Source organism: Cynocephalus volans, chromosome 8, assembly GCF_027409185.1.
Source record: "Cynocephalus volans isolate mCynVol1 chromosome 8, mCynVol1.pri, whole genome shotgun sequence".
Classification (NCBI taxonomy): domain Eukaryota; kingdom Metazoa; phylum Chordata; class Mammalia; order Dermoptera; family Cynocephalidae; genus Cynocephalus; species Cynocephalus volans.
The window spans coordinates 47,695,935-47,716,008 of NC_084467.1; the positions used below are offsets into that span (position 1 = coordinate 47,695,935).

The window sequence follows — 20,074 nt, forward strand, 5'->3', positions numbered from 1 at the left end:
AGCTTTGAAGATGAAAAAAGAGGGCCACAAGACAAGGAATGCAGGTGGCCTCTGGAAGCTGGAAAAGGCAAGGAAACAATGTCTGTCCTAGAGCCCCCGAACTGTAAGATAATGTGTGTTGTTTTAAGCCACTGCGTGTGTGGTAAGTTGTTACAGCAGCCACAGGAAAGTAATATAAGACCTGTCCTGCAACTTACTGTTCCAGGATCTTCGACAAGTCATTTCATCTTCACATTCCTTAGTATTCCGTATTTCCCCAAAAAAAGAACTGCTGTGAGGATCAAAAGAACAAATAGGCAGAAATACCTGGCACACGGGTACTTGATAACTGCGAATTCCAGCTTCTCCTTTTCTTCCAGGTTGGGGAGACAACAAGGAGGGAAAGCAGGTGTCCGCGGTGCACCCTCCTTCCTGTGATGACTGCTGTGGAGGGGTCCCTCCTAAGCTCCCCAAGCATGCCTTATCTAAGCACTCCTTATCTGCCTTTGGGGGACCCACAGCTCCTGCCTCCTTTTAGAATACAAAAGCTCTTCAGAAGAGCCTGAGTTGAGAATAGAGCCAGAGCCGCACTCTGCAAACAGGCTTTCCGAGATGAAAGAGCAGCTTAGACATGGTATCTATATTCTAGCCTCCATATTTCCCACAATGGAATCAGGAGCAGTGCCCTGAGATGAGGCTGACGCCCCTCCTACCCACACACGCGAGACCACCATCCCCAAACATTCCACATTTCCAATTCCCTAATCAGTTGTTATGAGCTTTTATTTAAAAAGCACATTTAATACAAGTATAGTTTCGCAGATACAAGTTTTCACTTTGTATGCTACAAAAGTCTCTGAATATTATTCTCTTTACAAAATGGAACCTTACAAAAATACTGACAATTTAATGTTTTTATACAGTTTTCTCTAGTTGCAGTTACTTCTTTCGTTGTAAAACAATATCTACCACAGAACTACGAAATTTTAGTTGATATTAAAAAAAAAATTAACTCAATGCTTTTTTAAGCAGCTAATGTAAATAACACAGGTCGAGACACAGTTTATAATCATAGTGGATATAGCTAAAATTGTTTCAGAAATAATATTTTACATAGTTAACTTTTAATGTTTTATACATTATTTATATAATATTTATATATAAAAATCATAGCTTGCTATAAGTTGAAATGAAAGGACGGATTCTGTAGTAAGGATGTGCGTGTGGTTGATTCATACGGTTACATGTAGCCCTTTGAAAGGTCTGCATCCAAGATCTAAAAGCATTTCTTCCTTCTCCCTTTCCTCAAAGGTTCAGTAGGAGTCCTTGTCTACAACCTAGAGTGGGACCTTGCTTGGAAGGACACTTATGGATAGAGGATGAGGAAAACTCTCTACGGAGATTTAACCCATGTGTTCTGCCCAGCAGAACCTACCAAGAACTGCCCTAGGGGTCAACCCTAAGACAATAGTGCTTTACACCGCTTAGCAAGAGCAACTCCCACAAAGACCCTCATCAGCTCAGCTCCGTTATCTTGAAGGGTAGCCTCTCAGACAGAGACCATCTGCTACTCTGGCTCCTTCTGACTTTGAGTAACCAAAGTTTGGTTCCTTTTTTCATTCTTCCCCCTTCACTTCCCATCTCTTGTACAGAAGGCTACTTTGCATCAGCCAGTGGCAGACCGTGCCTTTGGACCCTCACAGGAAACCCCGGTAGGCACACAGCAAGGATTTCAAAGGAGAAAGCAGGAACCGAAGTCTAACCATTTCTAAGAGTGTGCAAGTGGCCAGTGACTGATGTATACAACATCAGCATCCTGCAATCGATATGTCAACGTCACAGGATGACGTGTCAAAAGAAGACAGATGAGGGTCCCTACCCTCGGTTTCTTTTGAAATTGTGCTATCTGTGAAATTCACTCATCCACAAAGAGTCTCCTAATCACTAAAGTGAGGAACTGGGGTTGCTGGCCTATGGGCTGGGGAGGTGAGGAAGCCTTAGGACTGGGAACTTGGAGTTGGGATCTAATCACGTGACTAAGAAAACTTGCTCTTTCCTAGTATTTAAAAAACAAAACAAAACTTCCTGAATCAAAGTCACAGCAGAGAACAGAGGGGATGGACACAGACACACAAGAGGGGAGCTCCCCATGGCTATTTTCTTGATTCAGTGCTATTTCTGGCATCGTGTGCTACAACATGAATTTGCGCTTTTCTCACAGGCCTGGGATTCCTCAGGTCACAAAAGGTGACCAGCAGACTCTACTCCAATCATGTTAGTGTTTGTTCCTGAACAAGCCCGCGTTCACTAGAACATGAACACTTAAACCGATTGCACATCCAGGATTCCGGCACTTGGTGTTAGTTTGCTGTTGTTTCCATATAGGCGAACACTACCTATTTTGGAAGGCCACAAAGTAAGATTTTTTGTTTTTCCTTTTTTAAGATCAGTCGGGCAAAAAGTTTTTCCCTACATTCTACTGTCTGATGAGATTGGAGAGCAGCAAGAACTTGCTGTCAGCAGTCATTTTACAAAAACAGCTCAGGCACCTACACCATGTTGTGGTGATTGTTCCTGTCAATAATGTCCACAGGTGAAAGAATTTCCTTCCTGATGGCAGAGGGAGGCAGGGTGAGTGTTGTCTTAGTCTTGAAGAGGTCGGACACGAAGAAAACCTAGAAGCACAAATCAGAGATCCAAATCAGTAATTGACATCTGGGATCTGGGGACACAGAGGCCAAGGAAAGGTCAGAGAAGCACAGACTTTAGGAAAAGGGGACCCCAAATCATAGCTCTTTGAATAGAGAAGGATCATAGAAATCATACAGTCCAACTCTTATTGGACAGATAGGGACACTGAGGTCCAGAGAAGGGCAGGTTGCACAGCAGTGGTGGGATCAGAACCCAGTTCTATGGGCTCTCAGTCCCATGCTCTCCATCTGCCACCTGTACTTCCTTATTTCTCAAGGCAAAAGAAGAGCAAGGAAAGATAAGTTCCTAAACAAAGGAAGCAAGGCATAATTAGTCACTGTCATTAATCCATGCCACTTTCCCTTTCGTCACAAAGGAATCCAGGGTGTAACCAAAAAAGATCAGCCAACATGAATTCCTATCAGCAGAAGCAGTAACAAGGAAACAGTGGTGAACACTTTTTCCTGAACACTCAGTGATACCAACCATTTAATGAGGATCAAGAAGCTAGGGTCTTGTTACTGAAGGAGTCAGCAACTAACCCAGAGGAAAGGTCAGTGAAAAACCTCCTATCACTTGTTCCCAGCATCCTTCCTCCTCCCGGGCATGTGAACTCACTGAGTCTTAGAATCACTGAGAAACACTTACTGACCACCCACTTGCAAAGGTATAAGGGTAGCTCATTTCTGTCTCGAGCTTACGGTTCAGGAACTTGATGAACTATTGGTACCGAAAAAAAAAAAGCATGCTTTGTACTAGATGGCAAAATAAACACACCGACATCAAATGAGCCATTAGGCAACAGGAGTTTGTACCAGGGTACTGAAAAAAGTTTTAAAAAACATTCGTATTATCTTTCAATTCTACTTTTCCACAAACTTTTTGAAGTGCCCTTGTATTAAGTGACCGTAAGCAGCAACTATCAGTCATGTAATTTAATAGGAAACACATGGCTGGGTTTCAAACGGAGAAATAAAACACTTGCAAAGTTCCTATGCCCAACAGCTTTTTGAATTGAAAAGTCTTTGTTCTGCAGATGGTAATATTCTCATTAATAATGTTGGCACTGTGACTTCATTCTGGCCACATTATAGGCAAGAAGATAAAGTTCTGAATAAGACTTCACCAAAAATAAGCAGCCAGAGCCTGGGCACAGTAGTAACTTGGATTACTTGTGCAGAGAGTTTCCACAATGACCCTTCTGTGATAACACAGCAATCAACAAAGTGGCACAAAATCACAGCAAGAAACTGGCGATGCTGGTTACCCCAGGAGAAGGAAACTGGGTGGCTAGAAAACAAAGGTGAGAGACTTACTGGTCACTGTCTAACCCCTGTACCTTTTGAATTTGTATCCATTACATACATTACCTACTTAGACATTTAATTATTATTATTGTTTTAAAAAAAGAGAAAAGAAAGCGAGGTTGTTTCTATGCTACTATAAGAAAATGAAATAGTAGCCAAGAAGTGTTACATCTTAATACACTTACAGCTTGAGGACCATTGAATGTACTATTTCGCACAGGAAAAAAATAAACCTTTTCTCCTCTTTCTTTTCTAAGGAGGTTTGAACAGTGATAATCCTGGGACAGAAAGGTTTGTCTCCTGGCCAGAGTCAAACAGGAGAATCAGGAAAGAAGAGACTTGTACAGAACCTGCCAGGAGGCTCTAGGCTCCCCAGTAAGGGAATCCTTTACAAGTGGTCAGGCAGGGGGTTTCCAAGTGCCCCCAATAATAAGGAAATGTTAACAGATGTGATTAAAGTTCAATGTGAAGATAATTAAAATTTTCGACTCTTCTCTACCCCAACCCCATGCCCACATTTCTCTTGATCTCCCCCAGCAACCTCACTTCTCACTATACTGAAACTATGTTATCATCTGACAGGTGCAGAGACAATGTCCTCATCTCTATGTAAAAATTATCTTCCCCTTCATCCTTCACTTTGTCTCCGAGGAAGAGGTTTCGATCAACCCCTTCATCATTGGCTCTCAACTCCACTTACTCCAGCTTAGCAGCAAGATTCATGAAATTACAGGTCTCAATTCTTAGAGATCTTTCTCCCAGACTCCATTCCATCTGCTGAGGGCAAATATAGCAGGGATCAGTTCCCTTATCCCCACCAAACACCTCCCTGCCGAAGATCCTGAACCACCTACCACCTCCATCTACCAGCTTTCGGATTGCCCAATTTAACTTGCTGGGCTTGTATCTGCTACATATTAGGGATTTCATTTCCTAGCTACAAGATAGGAATGATATGAAGATTAAAGGCACTAATGGACTTGAAAACACCTAAACCTGTGTCTGGTACATAGTTCAATAAAAGACATTCCTTTCTCTAATGTTCTGGACACCGAAGAAATTACTGGGCCTAGAGTACCTCATGCTCTCTCATGTCTCCAAAACTGTGCTCGTTGGCCTTTCTTCCTAGATGGGACGCCTCTTGAGGACAGAGCCCAAGCCCCAATCACCATGTATCACCCACAGCACATACCACCGGGCTCAATAAATGTTTGTTGTTGAATTTCTAAAAAATTCTCTCTAGTTACTGGGAAGCAAGCGCTCCAGCCTCGGCTCTTACTGGCATATGCAACTCCTAAGGACTTTAGGGGAAGCACAAACTCAAACACCAAATGCACACAGCCAAGCGGCAAGATGAAAAGCTGAGTCAGGTCCAGCAGAATCCCGCTTTAGAAGCTGTATTTCACTCTCAGCGTGGCTTGAGGTTACACAAACACTTTTCTGGGATCATGAAACATGATCCTGTCAAGACTTAAACGGAGCTCCATCTTCCTAATGCTTGAAGAGCAGAACACAAAAAGGACTAGGAGAAGTGAAAACTTCTCAGCTTGGAGGAGTTCCATATTTTAAAGAAAATGATCTCCACCCAAAAATAAAACCCAGAGGTCCTGGCTAGGAACGGCCTAGCAAATGAAGTAGCTACCTTAGGTCTATGAACAAACCCACTCCCACCCCACAGTCCTATATTCCACAAATCTTCTCTGCTGTCCGAAAGAACACATTAGACAATAAACACAGTTTCAGAAAACAAGAAAACTATACCCTAAGCACCAAGAGGAGTTCTAAGTTACACTGCCCAGAACATTTGCTTTCAATTCCTATTCTCTTGATTCTTTGAATTTTATAAATTACTTTTTTTTTTTTGAAAAATGGATGAATGCACTCCATAAATATTTATTGAACTCCTGTGGTGTGTCAAATCCCAAGAACATAAAGATAAATATACATGAGACAGAGTCCTTTGTCCTCCAGGAGCTTACAGGCCAATGAGGGAGAGAGCCAGGTAAACAGACAACCACAATACAATATTTTTTGGATTATGACAGAGAGAAGCCAGGGTGTTAAAGAAGTACAGAGAATGTGGCATCTAACCCAGACTGAAGGGGTGGGGAGCGGGTCTTAGAAGTCTTCCCCCAAAGGATGTATTTGAGCTTAGGTCTGAAGGCTAAGGAGGAGATAGCCAGGTGGTGAATGCCAGAAATGTTGTTGCAGGCAATGGGAGCAGCGCGTGCAAAGGCACAGGAGGGGAAAGAGTACAGCACGTTCGGAGCTGCAGGAAGCTCAGTCTGGCTAGGTGGAGCAGTCAATGAGGCTGCAAAGGAGAGAGCCCAATCTTGAAAAGCCTCCTAGGACACATTAAGCAGTTCAGACCTCATCCTTTTGTCCCTAGGAATTGTTGTCAAGGCTTAAACAAGAAAACATCATGTTAGAAAGACCTGCATTAAGATCATGTAGGTATCTAAAATGCAGAAGGAGTCACAAAGGGTGCAGTGAGCTTGAAGGCAGGGATTGCAGAGTCCTGGAGAGGATGAGTCCTGAACTACAAGCATGCAGTGAAGACAAATAAGAGATGGGCTTGGAAATGTGGAGGACAGGACTGCAGTTGTTAGAGGCAGTGTGTATGTGTGGGTGGCTATGTGTGCAGGGAAGGCCATGCTTTCCTTTCTAGTTCTGTTTTCAACTTTAGAAAAGTTTGCTCTTGTTTCCATATAAGCTCTTAAAATTAGGGTAACTATGCTAAGGGAAAAAATTATTGCTCTGCTTTCCTCTGCCTTCTAGTATTTTGGCTCCCTCTGATACTGTCTTGGGGAAATGATTCGAACTTCCTGCTGAGTCAGAATGGCAGGCTTTTCTGTGGTCCAAGGGCAGAAGATGATCTGAGTTACCCAAGCACTCTGGGCAATGTCAACCTTCCTTCAAGAGCAAAACTGCACACAAACAAGGCAACTCTAGGCTGTAGGAACCCCATTCGCTGTGATGAAATAAGAAAAGAACTAGAAGAAGGAAAAAAAGAGAGGGGAAACAGGAATGGCTGAGAAAATGAATGAACAGGTGACACAAATTCAAGCTGGATATAAAGACCATGTGCTGATGGGAGTTTTCCATAGGATAAACAAGGTCTGCTCTAAAAGTCTTACAATTTCTGGAACTATTTTGGTGAATGAGTCTGTGCACTGATATCCTGGTATATCTGAGAGGCACTATCATGGAGTGGAAAGAGTGTCACACTAGGAGTCAGGCAGCAGATCTGGTCCCAAAACTGCTATTGCTGTGTGACCCAGGCTAAGTCACATTCTTGTGTAGTCTTGAATTTATACAAAATGAAGAGATTTTATGATTTCAGATGATAGGTCTGCTCTGAATTTGTTTGCAAATGTTACAAAAAGAAATCTACCATCTTCAACTGTAAGGCCTAAATGGAATAACATATGTGAAATACTTCTTACCTATGAAGGACTGTTCAAATCCTATGTCAGCTACCATCATTAGGAATCATCACTGCTACTGAGGAATATGAGAAAGTTCCACAAAAAGAAGAAAGAAGGTTTGGAAGAGCAGAGGAGAGAAAGTTGTGGGTTATTATGAAAGAGAACTGGGATCTGTGCCTTGCTAAGGAGCCTTGCAGGAAGGTATTCCTAGGCTATCACCAAGGAGGGCATCGGGTAAGGAGGACCCAGGGGGCTGACAGCTCTGTCAATGGGGTACTAGATCCAGCAGGAGCTGGAGTTCAGGAATGTGGTACCCAAGGATGTCAGAGGCTGGACAAAGGCAAGAACACCACTCCCAGAAATCCTCCAGTTTCGAAGCTGAAAGGGAATTGGGGGCTACTATTCATTGAGCTCACCTTCTCCTATTATCCCCCAAGCCCCATCATTCTGCATTCCCAGGGTCACCAAACACACCCTGTTCTCATCCATCTCCATGTCTTTTAATATTCCTTCTGCATGGATTTCTCTTTCTTTTGTATCTTGTAGCACACATCCACTCATCTTTCAAGAATCTCTTCCTCTAAAGAATTTTTTCTAGTCCTCCAATGTCCTAAAGAAGAATTAACTATCCCCTCTCTTGTCTCTCACTGTCCTCAGTAGAGGACCCCATCCCAGCAGCCATGCCCTCTATCATGTGTGCCCTTCTACCTTCTATTGTTCACACGTCTGTTCCTGCTCTATCAGTCTCAAGGCCTTAGTAAGTTGCAGTATCAATTCAATGCGTGGTCACCACCAGCATTTTTAAAGGTTAAATAGAAAAATACTAAAATGTCTCACACAAAGTAAGGGTAAGTCTTATCTTGTGAAAGATTTGTTTTAGTTATGTGTGGGTCATGACATAAAATGTATTTCTTAATATGGATCACACTCAAGTCTTATAAAGCTATTGCACCATAAGCTCTTTAAGGACCAACTTCTTTTAGCTTTGAATCCTTAAAACAGAGCATAGTATTTAACACATGATACACAATCAACATGTTACATGTGCCAGGCACATGCATCTTTTATTGGCTGAACCTTCAACCCAAAAATCGTGTAAGTTATTATCACCCCCACCTCTCAGAAAACGAAGAGGCAGCTGACAGGTGAAGTGACTTGCCCAACAGGCCTACCTAGCTAGTGGCACAAATACAACTCCCCTTTCTGAGTCTCTGCCTCATTATCCACCCCATCCACCTCAGCTGGAGGGAATAAGAAGGAAAGATTTTAGTACTTTGCAAACTGTAGAGTACTGCAAAGGTACTGTCATCATCTATTAGGGGCCCAAGTTCATCCCTGCCTTTGTTTCCTTATCTCTCCCACATCCACATTCCTGCCCACCTGAGAACAGGAGCCTGGGGTAGCAAATTCAGAGCCTTCTGGGCAAAGAGCTAGGTTTTTGCAGGGCCAGAAGAGATTTGGGAGGTCATCTCATCCACTCCCCTGTGCCCTGGAAGCCTTGGAATAAAGTCAAAGGGAATAGATGGGAATCTCCCTGTTAGAGAAGGAAGAGATCTTACAAAGTTATGGCATAGACCAAGCATGCTCCATCTTCTAGTCCTTTGGATGAAGTCAAAAGACCCGGTATCTGGTTCCTACTCTGCCACTGTGTGTCCTTGGGCGTGTCCTACCCTTTCTCTACCCAGCAGTTTCTGCTTGCAGGGGTTGTCATCACTAAACTCTTCTTCACACTAGCATTTCTGCTGGTCTTTCCTCTCAAGGTCAACTCACTGGGGCACAGACAAAGAATGCCCTGGCCCTTGCCTACATCCTGGAGGAAGATAGCAGCACACAAAAGAGCAACTGCTAGCAGAGCCACACCCCCGGGAAGAGGAAAACCAGGAAAGACATGGCTGTGTGTTTACGAAATTCACGAGCAGCTGCTTCCTCTGCTGAACCCATAGCCATGGCGGCCCGGCCCTGCCCTGACCCCATCAGGACCCCCCAATTTGCCATCTGTTAGAGGGTCAGGGAGGAGGTGACCAGATATGCAAGTTGTCACCAGACAGGAAACGGAACTGATATCTGTTCCCTCGTCCTAGTCCAGCTGTACAGTTCCCATCTTTGGTAGGGGTGACTGTGTGGGTGTGTAGGTGAGAGGGGGGTCTATGAGGGACAGTATGTGCATATGCTTGCGTTTGTCTGTCTGTCTGTGTGTGTCTGTGGTTCTGAGTTCTGGCAAGACAGAGAAAATGGACATCTATGTGTCTGAGTACAGCTGGGTCTTTCTGCCTCTGTGTACCTCTGTCCACATCTGTGACATCAGTGTGCAGGCCTGTCTGACCCTATGTGCCTGTCTCCATTACACCATGTAGGTTTTCTGTGCTGGGTTCCATTGTCTTCCCTTTCTGGAAAGCAGTCAACTCGTGAGCAATAGGGGAGGAAACTGAACCCTCTCCCATGTGGCATGTGATTTTTGTCTAGACAAGTCAGCTTGCTGTGACAAGACCTACCCTCAATAGACCTAGGTCAAAGTGCCTGGTTGTCATAGCCTGTTGCCTAAGGCTCTGCGGTGACTAAACCAACATTCTTGGGGTAACGCACTGCATCACTGGGGCTTAAAGACAGACCTTGATCCCCAAATGCAGAGCACCTTCACAGGCTCTTCAGGGAGACGGTTCCACCTGAGAAAGCAGATCCAGCTTGGTGACTACAAAGTCAGCTGTGCCACAGTATCTCTCTGTGAAAAGATCAGGGAGTCACCAGGCCCCCAAGTTCAATTCACAGATGAAGAAACCAGGCACGGACGGGAAGCATCCTGAGGCCACAAGCTCATTCATCATTCATCAAGCACCTACTGTGTGTCAGTGACTGCACTAGGCACAGAGAATGAATTACCAGGTGGTTAAGCAATGGAGTCTGCTATGAAGGCACCCATAGTCTGGTCAGAGAGGCAGATATATAAGCAGGAAATGGATGGAACAGGCCAAAAGCCACAGCAAGAAGGAAGTGCAAAGGGCCATGGGAGCACTAAGAAAAATAGACAATTCTATTTTCAGGGACTGGGGAAGGTATGCTAAGCTGAATAATGGTCCCCAAAGATGCCCTAATCCCCAGAAACTAAAATGATGTTCCATACATAACTAAATGGACTTCGTAGCTGAGATTAAGTTAAGAATCATGAGATGGAGAGATTATCCTGAGTTATCAAGGGAAGCCCAATGTAATCACAAGGGTCCTTAGAAGAGGGAGGCAGGCGGGTCAGAGTCATAGAAGGAGATGTGAAGATAGAAGCAGAGGCCAGCGAGTGACAGAGAGAGAAACTGGAAGATTCCATGCTGCTGGTTTTGAAGATTGAGGAAGGGGCCATGAGCCAACGAATGCAGACAGCTCCAGAAAGCTGGAAAAGACAAGGAAATGGATTTTCCCTAGAGCCTCCAGATGGAACGCAGCCCTGCCAACACATCGATGTTAGCCCAGTGAGACCCATTTCCAACTTGCAACCTAGATGTAAGAAGGTAAATTTGTGGTGTTTTAAGCCACCAGGTTTGTGGTAATTTGTTGCAGCAGCCATAGGCAACTGATACAGAAGGTTTCATCAGAGATGAGGTGGAGCTGGCACTGCATTCCGTCAAACGGGGCCAGCTATCTAAGATAAGAGCTCAGGGCAGTAGAAAATACCTAGAAGTTTGGCATGCCTGGAGGAGAGGGCATAGAGAGACGAGTCAAGAGGTGAGGCCCTTAGAAACGCCGGTCCTGTGGCACTGGCTCTGCATCAGGCTGCCTGGGGCTGACTCCAGCTTCTCTGCATTCTGTCAGAGTGACTTAATTCTTCTTAGCCCCTGTTTTCTCACCTCTTAAGTGAGGATAATGGAACCTTCAATATAGGATTTTCAGGGGAGTGAAGACCATTTATGTAAGGTGCTTGACATAATGGCTGGCTCACAGTGAGCTCTCAATAAATGTTAGTCAGTGTTATATCTCTGTCAAGTTAATAGGGAGTCCATAGAGGCTTGGCTAAAGACTGAGAGATGGGTCTTGCATTTCTTGGCAACCCTTGCAGTGGCTTTGTGCCATACTAAGCTGCCTCTTTCTCTATCCTCCTAACCTTAGGTGATGTCTTTGTGTTCCAACGACCGTTAAACACAGCCACATTCACAGGTAAGAATAGTAACTTGGCTTTCCCTGGAATTCCCTGGGACAGCCAGCCCTGATTCTAGGGGGAAAGTTCTGCTACGTGGCACAAGGACAGTGGGAGCCACAGATGCCTGCTTGGAATATGAGAGCTACATTGCATAACTTGGGGAAAAACCCTGATAAAGCTGCAAAACCTGCGATGAGGCAGATGCCCTTCGTCCTCCACACCATTCCCTGTCCCAGAAACCGGGTGTTTTCATCACATGGCCTCTTGGTCCTCACACCCTCACAGACCTACCCATCTCTGGCTCAATCCAGGGTCCTGATCTTTACTTCTGTCTTCCTCACAGTTAAAACCAGGACAACAGAATCTGGGGAATCCCGGGAAAAGGACCCACTGCCACTTTTTCTCCTGGCTGAGCATTCCTAAACTCTTTGCTGTGTGGCTATAGCTTCCAGGCATTTCCGTGCCCTGGCCTCTCATATGGCTTACGTGGAATGGATCACTCAGTGCCGTGACTCTAAGCCAATCAGGACCAAGAGGTCAGCTGTGCACCAGGCTGAGTGTTGGGCATTTGGAGAAAAATGGTAAATAAGATCGAGTTCCTGCCCTCACACATTCACAGCTGAGTGGGCAAAAGACAGGGAAAGATATTTATCACTCCCTTCCAAAACCGTCTTTACATGGTAAAACAGGCTTTCAAACTCAAAGTAAAGACTGGAGCAGCCCAAGGGTTGGGACAGCCCCTGGGACATACTTAAATGAGACTCTTTAAGCAGCTGTCTATGCAGCTTCTGTTTCGGGCTAACTCTAGCTGGCCTTTAGCTTCTGGGACCTCCCCTCCTTGCAGAGTGCAGAGGGCACAGTTTTGTCATCAGTTAGAACCCTTAGAGCAGCTGTCTACTAGCTCTTTGACCTTAGACAGCTTAAGGCATCTCTCCAGGCCTGAGTTACCTCATCTGTAAAGGGGCTTCATGCTGCTAAGAGAAGACAAGGGTAAAAGTATCTAGAATGGTGCTAGCAGACTAGGTGCTTTACAAACGCTAAGATCAAAATATTCCTATCTTGTGCTACAGGATAAAAGTCAGACTCCTCATTCCCTTCTTGAAAATAAACTTTGGTCCCCCTGAACACTTTGGCTAATTGCGCATGGCCGGTGCTCTAGGATATAAAAGAGAGGAAGCTAGGAAGGATCCCCTTTTAATTTTTTTAATTGGAGAAGATTCCAATTAAGGCAGTGGCTCTAAGAAAATAGGCTGTCCTCCTGCTGAGAGCAAAGTTCAGAAGACACAGGCAGCAAAGGGTTACCCTTTAGTGCAAACGCCCCTTCCCCACTGTCACTTCACATTAAAGGGCCAGGAGCCAGAGAACAAGCTGGTCAGTGACAGCTGCTCTCATTAACAGTTTGCTCCCCCAATTTCTCTCCCTTCTGGTCTTGACTTAAATTTTAAAAAAAAAGAAAGAAAAGAAAAAGCAATGAAGAAAGCCATCAAAACAGCCAGTCCCTTAGGCTAGGATTCCCATGCCAAGGCTGGTAAGAGGTTCAGATGCTACTTTCCTCGTGGTGCCTACTCTGTTCCCAGCAACTCCTTCCCCCTCTTTTGACCACACTGAGTCAGGCGCTCACCTGCCCACTGAAACACCCTGCACACATCTCTATTACAGCCCAATGTTGTACTGTGGCTCTCATGCTTGGCCTGGTTGTGCAAGCAGCTAGATGGAATTACCTTGGGAGCAAGGGCTGAGCCTTATTCATACCTGTACCTTCAAGAGAATGTTCTCTATAGTGTTCTCAAGAAAGATTAGAACAACTCATTGATTCTAGCTTTTTGCTTTTTAAACACACATTTACTTAACTGAGCTAGGATCCCTGGGAGGCCTTGGTAAGTCAGGGAGAATAACATACATGTTACATAGGATCCTTGCCCCCTTTAAAGTCTAAAGGGAGACACACATTGACAACTCCAGTACAGAGTGAGATGTGCTATTGCAGAGGAGAGTGGGGAGAGGCTGTTGTCGGGAGACATGTGCCTGCAGCCAGGCTCAGACACCAGAAAAGGAGGAGCTGGTTTCAGTCTCTCTATTGTTCATAATTCTTACTGTGAATGAGCAAGGATGACAGTTAACAACAATACAACCTGCATGTGTGGTGCTTAAACATCCAGCCATTGCTGTCTTCTGGGTTCTTGCTGGACTCGGGTGAGCTCCTCTGAGTAGGGCCCGGCGGGATACAATCAAAGCAGGTGCTCAGTCATGTTTGCTGAATATGCCCCTCAAAACTTTTAGCAGGCAGGGAAAGCAGAGATTACTGATGGCGGCTCAGAGAGCTGGGATGCCTTATCCCACCCTCACTGGGAATAAGGGTGAAGAATGTGAAATGGGGGACCTGTCTGTTTGAGGCAAAGCAGCATGTGTCCCATCCCAAGATTAGTCTCCAGGGAACTGTGTGACCTGTGCAGGGCCCTCAGGCTGGGGGAGGGCTCGGCCTTCAGCAGACTTCCTCTTCTCCCACCAGCACTGAGTTTAGGGTCTGACCAAGTCACCCCCAAAGGTCACGGAGGGAAGGGTAGATGTTTTTGCAAGAAGCTAAGAATTTCACTGAATAGTAAGTGTCTGCCCAAGCAGCATTTTAGCACTCTATGAGTCAGGAGACTCAGACTCTGCGACTAACTTGACATGTGACCTTGGGCAAGTTTCTTCCCTAAATTTCTTCATCTATAAAGTGACAAAGTTGGACAATATCGGAGATCTCTTCTAATTGCAACATTCTATGAGCCCAAACCTTTTGTGTTTATTGAGAAGAGGAATTACAGACCCTATCGGATCAAAACTCACAGGATGGAAAGAAGCAGGAATTATTCTCATTCTACCGAAGAGGTTCTGGGATAAGGTGACTCTTCGGATACCAAGCAGAGAACAGGAATGAGGGCTCCCTGGCTTTCAGTACCGAGCTGGAAACATTTAACAAACCACAGTCCAGGGTTCTGCTTGCAAACTGAGGACAAGATGCTACTTACTATGCAGCAGGCCACCAGGGCTCCTTGAGCAAATCCTGCCAGGACATCACCGGGATGGTGCTTGTGGTCAGATACACGGGACAGTCCTGTGTAGAAGGCCATCATGATCAGGGTGAACTGCAGCAGGGGCCGGAGCAGGCGGGCACCTTGCCAAGTGAAGCGGGCCTGCAGGTAGAGCTGGAGGAAGGAGACAAAATGAACAGACACAAGTGAGTCCCCCTTCACATGCTCTATAAGACCAGGCCGACACACATGACATTTCTGCTAAAGGTAACCATCCAGACCCTGGGTGGCATGTTGTAGACAGAGCATTCAGTTTGGACATGACCTTAAGCCACTTATTTATTTTTTTATTTTTTTTTTATTTTTTATTTATTTATTTTTTTTTATTTTAAAAATTTTATTTTGTCGATATACATTGTAGCTGATTAATGCTCCCCATCACCAAAACCTCCCTCCCTTCTCCCTCCCCCCCTCCCCCCCAACCATGTCCTTTCCGTTTGTTTGTTGTATCAACTTCAAATAATTGTGGTTGTTATATCTTCTTCCCCCCCCCCCCCGGTTTGTGTGTGTATGTGTGTATGTGTGTGTGTGAATTTATATATTAATTTTTAGCTCCCACCAATAAGTGAGAACATGTGGTATTTCTCTTTCTGTGCCTGACTTGTTTCACTTAATATAATTCTCTCGAGGTCCATCCATGTTGTTGCAAATGTTAAGCCACTTATTTAAATGCTGAGCCTTAGTTCTTGATCTAAAATATAAGAAAAATAGATAACACATGTAAATGACCTTTTGCACACTGCGGGGCACATAGTAAGCACTTAATAAACATTAGTTTCCTTTTATCTTTTTCTGGATTGGAACTAATTAGAAAACAGTAACTGGGGTTATTAAAGGTTTTTTTTTTTTTTTTTTCCCACAATTGATGACAACTCACTTAACACATTAGTGTGTTTCCCTGGGGTTTACAGCTGTACAATCCCTACACTCGTGCCTTTTGGTACTGCCATGAAAATAAAATACACAATGATAAGGGGAAAGTATCACGATATTCGCAAGGGGATGCTTTCTGCTTCAAAAGAAAGAAACTCTATCAAAGGACAGGTTTCTAAGTTACCACTTGGAAGATAAATTTTGAATTAGAATGAGAGGAAACACATAAACCAACCAGACAATGCCAGAGAACTTTCAGACAGAAGTTGACAGACACTAAACTGGGTGGGGTAGAAGAGTAACCTGAAGAAAAACGGAAGAAAAAAAAAAAAAGACCACCTCTGGCTGAAGCAAAGAAGTTGAAATGACGTCAGCTGGGCATTGTCCCCTGGAGTTATCTTGCTGCAGTTTCCGTTCTAACCTCTGGGCACAACCTACTTCCTAGGTTCCTGTGGGAACTTGGGAAATGAGGGGGAAGCGGCAAGGGGACAAGGGGAACTTCCGACTACAAATCAAAGCACTGGGAGAGGCCAGGAGAAAGGAGAAGAGAGCAGAGAAGAGGGGATGATGGCCTAAAGATAGACCCATGGCAGTGACAAAGCCGGACTTTGCCCTTCCTGAGACAAATGGACACCTTTTTGGTGGTCAGGACAGAGCAAGCCGGCAGCCAGTCCTGAGGAGACAGAAGAGTGGGAGATCCCAGAGTCACTCTTGGCCACGAAGTATCTAGGACTGAATCCACAACTGCTTGGAAAACTGATCCAAGAAAGCCAGGCATGGAAAACAACAGGCAACTTTATAACCATTTTGAAATTACATAAGTATTTGCATTATTGGAAAATATAAGAGCAGCAAATAAAAAACTGATAAGAGACTGTGTTGATGTTGCTGGCTCCAAAACAAGTGGTAAAAATCAATGGCTTTCTCATATGTGATAATAACAAGTTAAAAATCTAAAAGAAGTGATAAAATCATCATAATAGTAAATATAACTAAATACATAATAATTAACTTAGCAAGAATTGCATAGGGCCTTTATGAAATATGGGATATAAAAATGTGAATAGAATTTTTATCTGAAAGAACACTCCACTTTGAATTCAGAAGTTGACATGTAAATTCAATTTGATTCCTATGGTCATCCTAAAAAGATCTGGAGAAAAAAAACTCGAAAAAATTATTCTAAAGATAACCAGAAGACCAAACCTGTGGTACTAGCCAGAATAAATAAGTAAGAAGCCAGGCACTACGACAGGTGCCAAGGACAAAAAACCGAGAAGTTATAATTCCTGCCCTATGGAGCATATAGTTGGGGGATATGTGAAAACAAATAAATGTACTAATGTATTTTATAGAAGTTAGGGAGGAAGTTGGGGATCCAGGGTCAATTACTAAGGGGGAGAGATACTTGACTGAATCCTAAAAATGAATGGGTATTTCCTAGGAGTGAAAGGGACAGTAGAGAGGGGTGTATATTCCAGGCAGAGGGATGGCTTCCCCAAACTCCAAATAGTTCAGTGTAGCTAGAGAAGAGGGTGTACAGGGAGTGAAATAGGGCTGCAAAGACAAGCAGGGGCCAGTTCGTGACAGACCTTGGGTGTCCAACTAGGGAAACTGACCTTTATCAGTAGGCCAGTTTTTCCCAAACCATATTCCATGGAATATTAAGGGTCTTTTAAAAAAAAGATTGGTGAATGCTCTATACTAAATCCTTATTTTGACACTCCTAATGTTCAAAAGGTTACTTTTATTGGTATAAATGAATAGAATTTTAATTCATGTTGGATTTAAATATGTAAAAAGTACACACAAGATTTAACTTTGAATGAACATTTTCCCCTCTAATGAATATTTTGATTAAGGTAATAAACCTTTAAAAGTAGAGATTATTATAATAATGTAAATGTGGTCTAAAGAGCAGCCGATGCCACTGGAGACATAAAACATTTAATTTAGAAACAAATCTCCTTTCACATTTAATTTCTTCTTGTCATCTTTTTATTTTACTGAAATTAAAGACTCTTTGGCAATGGACAGGGCTGGGATAGGGAACAGAAAGAGCACAGGTTTTAATCAGAAAAACCTCACGAGCCTCCGTTTTCTCATATAAAATAAGTGTAACAACCACTATCTTACAGGCTGTGGTACAGACTGGTTGACAGCACAGATAAAAGCATGGCATGATGTGCTACTCAATAAATAAGTGATTTTATTCTTTAATCACTTTTCTTAATTGGGACCTAGTAGCCCCAAGATTTTCTTATTTCCCTTATGGAAAAATCTACAGGTCCTCAGAAAATGCTTGTTAAAAATTCCCAACCCTTCCCCCAGCCTTCCGCACACAGACTTCAGGTCACAGGCCTTAGAAACCAGGGTGGGGCAGAGGAAGGGTGGGTTTCCCAACCGGACAAGGCCCACATCTCCCCTTCCAGTGATTCAGATATTTAAGGTTGGAGTTTAATAAAAGAAAAAAAAATGCATACATGAGAGAACCTTGAGGAGAGAGGAAGAGACCCATTAGCAGAATAGCTCCAGGAAGGGAGGAAGGGAGTGCTCTATGAACGAGAAAGAAGTAGGGGCCATGGGAAAAGAATTCCTTGGGGAAGCAGCCAGACACGGAGTTACAGCCAGAAGATGGGGGCTTGCTCCCCCATGTCCCCATTTATGGAGGAATGCCTTAAGGCCATGACTGCTCCTGGTGTCTGCAGCTGGAGCTTGGAGGAAAGCAGTACAACAGTAAAGTGTATTTTGGGGTGAGATAGCCCTGATTCCAGTCCTGGCTCTGCAACTTACTAAGTGTGTGGTCACTTAACTCCTCAAAGCCTCAGTCTCCTCATCTGTAAAATCAGTAGAACAGTATCTCCCTCAGAGTTGCCAGGATGGTAGGAGATAACATGGAAAGGACCCCATCTGGCACAGGACAGGCACTCAAGGCATGCTTCAGAAATCTAGATCACCCTTTTGCCTTGGTAAGTGAGATTTAACTCAATGACTGTGGCGATTTCACCACAACGAGTAAATTACTAAAGAAGGAGATTGCACGATGACCTTCACCCAGTGGCTACATCTGATTTGAGTAGACTGGTGGCAACAGACTCTGAGACTGATTAATGATCTGGTAACTCCCTCCATCCCACACCAATCTCACTGCTAAATAGATTGGATTTTGCCAGTTTACAGATCAATTCACATGAGATACTCCAGGCTAGAGGTTTGGACCTCACTAGGATCAGTGAGTACATTCTAGAGCCTGGGGCAATAAGTAACTCTGGAGGCTCCATTCATTCTCACTCCACAGGGGGCAGGTACACCTATTCAAGAGAAGACGGCAAACCCTGTGACCATGCCATGCCCCTATCCTGGACCAACAGAGCAAGGAGACTTTCCCAGAATCGGAATGCCTGCAGGGGCTTCAGCAAAGTCCTAGGTGCCCCGAAGTGGGCGATTAGAAGAAGGCTGAGCAGAGCTGGACAAAACCAGAAAGCTGAAATTGCCCTAACCTCTCTGTCAGCTGCTGGTGACATGTCTTATCTGGGTTTACTTCCCCATCTGTGAAAGCCTCTGGGCTGAAGAATCAGCATCAGAATCCACTTCCCAAACATCACTCTGACACTGCAGAAAGTGTTTGATTTCCAGTCAGAACAACTAGATGGAAATCTTTTTTCTGCTACGTACCAGCCAGAGTAAGTCACTCCACTTCTCTGAATTTCTATTTTCTCAAATATAATATAAGGAGATTTGTTTATTCAAAAAAAAAAGTTGCAAGCATCTATTATGTTCAAAACTCTGTGAAACACAGAATGAATGAAATGAAATTTTTTCACTAAAAAGGAATATTATCTTAAAATCCTTTTCCTATACTAAGATTTTGCTTCCAGTTGCTAAAATGAAACTGCTGACTATGGATATCACGAAGATTACAAAAGAAAGGTATAGGTCTGCCTCTCTTCCCCTAAAATGATGGATTCGAAAGTCCCTGGCATACAGAACTCACTCTATAAATGGAGTTCTCTTCTCTGTCTTGGTCCTCGCTTCAAAGCTGGGGTCCTGTGGAATTCCAACAAAACCTCCTTAGAAAGGCCTGTCTGGATTTGAGCCTGCTCTCCGGTCTGAACCAGCAGAGTTAATGGGCGGGCGAGCCACACTCCGTTCTTGCTAAGTCATTTGTGTTGCCTTAGGTGATTTGCATACTGGTGAAACAGGTCTGCACTGTCCTCTCACTTCATTTCCATTGCTCTTGGGACAGCTCTGCTAAGAGTGAAAAGGAGGCTTTTGTCCTTCCTTATGTCCCTGCCTACCCTCTTCTTGGAAGCCAGTCCAGAGCACTGACACCCACAGTGAGAAACTTTCTCCCTTCTCTAATCTCCTCCATGGCTCCCATTTGGCTCTGGTTCATATGCTAGTGGCTCACCGTCATGCTGTAGAACTAGAATTTCTCTCTGGAAAGCTATTTAATACTTTGAGGACAAAAAAAAAAAAGAAATTTTAGCTGACTTTTCTCCTCCTTCAAAAGAACATCAAATCTTGTCTTCTGTCACTATCAGGAGGAGGAAAGGAAACTACCATTTTGCTGAGCACTGTTCTAGACACTGCTAGGTG

General features: G+C 44.0%; 1 protein-coding gene across 1 annotated transcript in view; it reads right to left on the minus strand.

The window, feature by feature from the left end:
- Positions 1-744: 744 nt before the first annotated feature.
- The window catches only part of PLPP3 (phospholipid phosphatase 3), an 80,575-nt gene continuing 61,245 nt past the window's right edge, over positions 745-20,074 (minus strand). The window contains exons 5-6 of the mRNA XM_063104522.1: positions 14,540-14,716; positions 745-2,654 (exon numbers count right to left, since the gene is read on the minus strand). Of these exons, the coding sequence (XP_062960592.1) occupies positions 2,529-2,654; positions 14,540-14,716 (303 nt within the window). The 3' untranslated portion in view covers positions 745-2,528. The remainder of the gene's footprint in view (positions 2,655-14,539; positions 14,717-20,074) is intronic.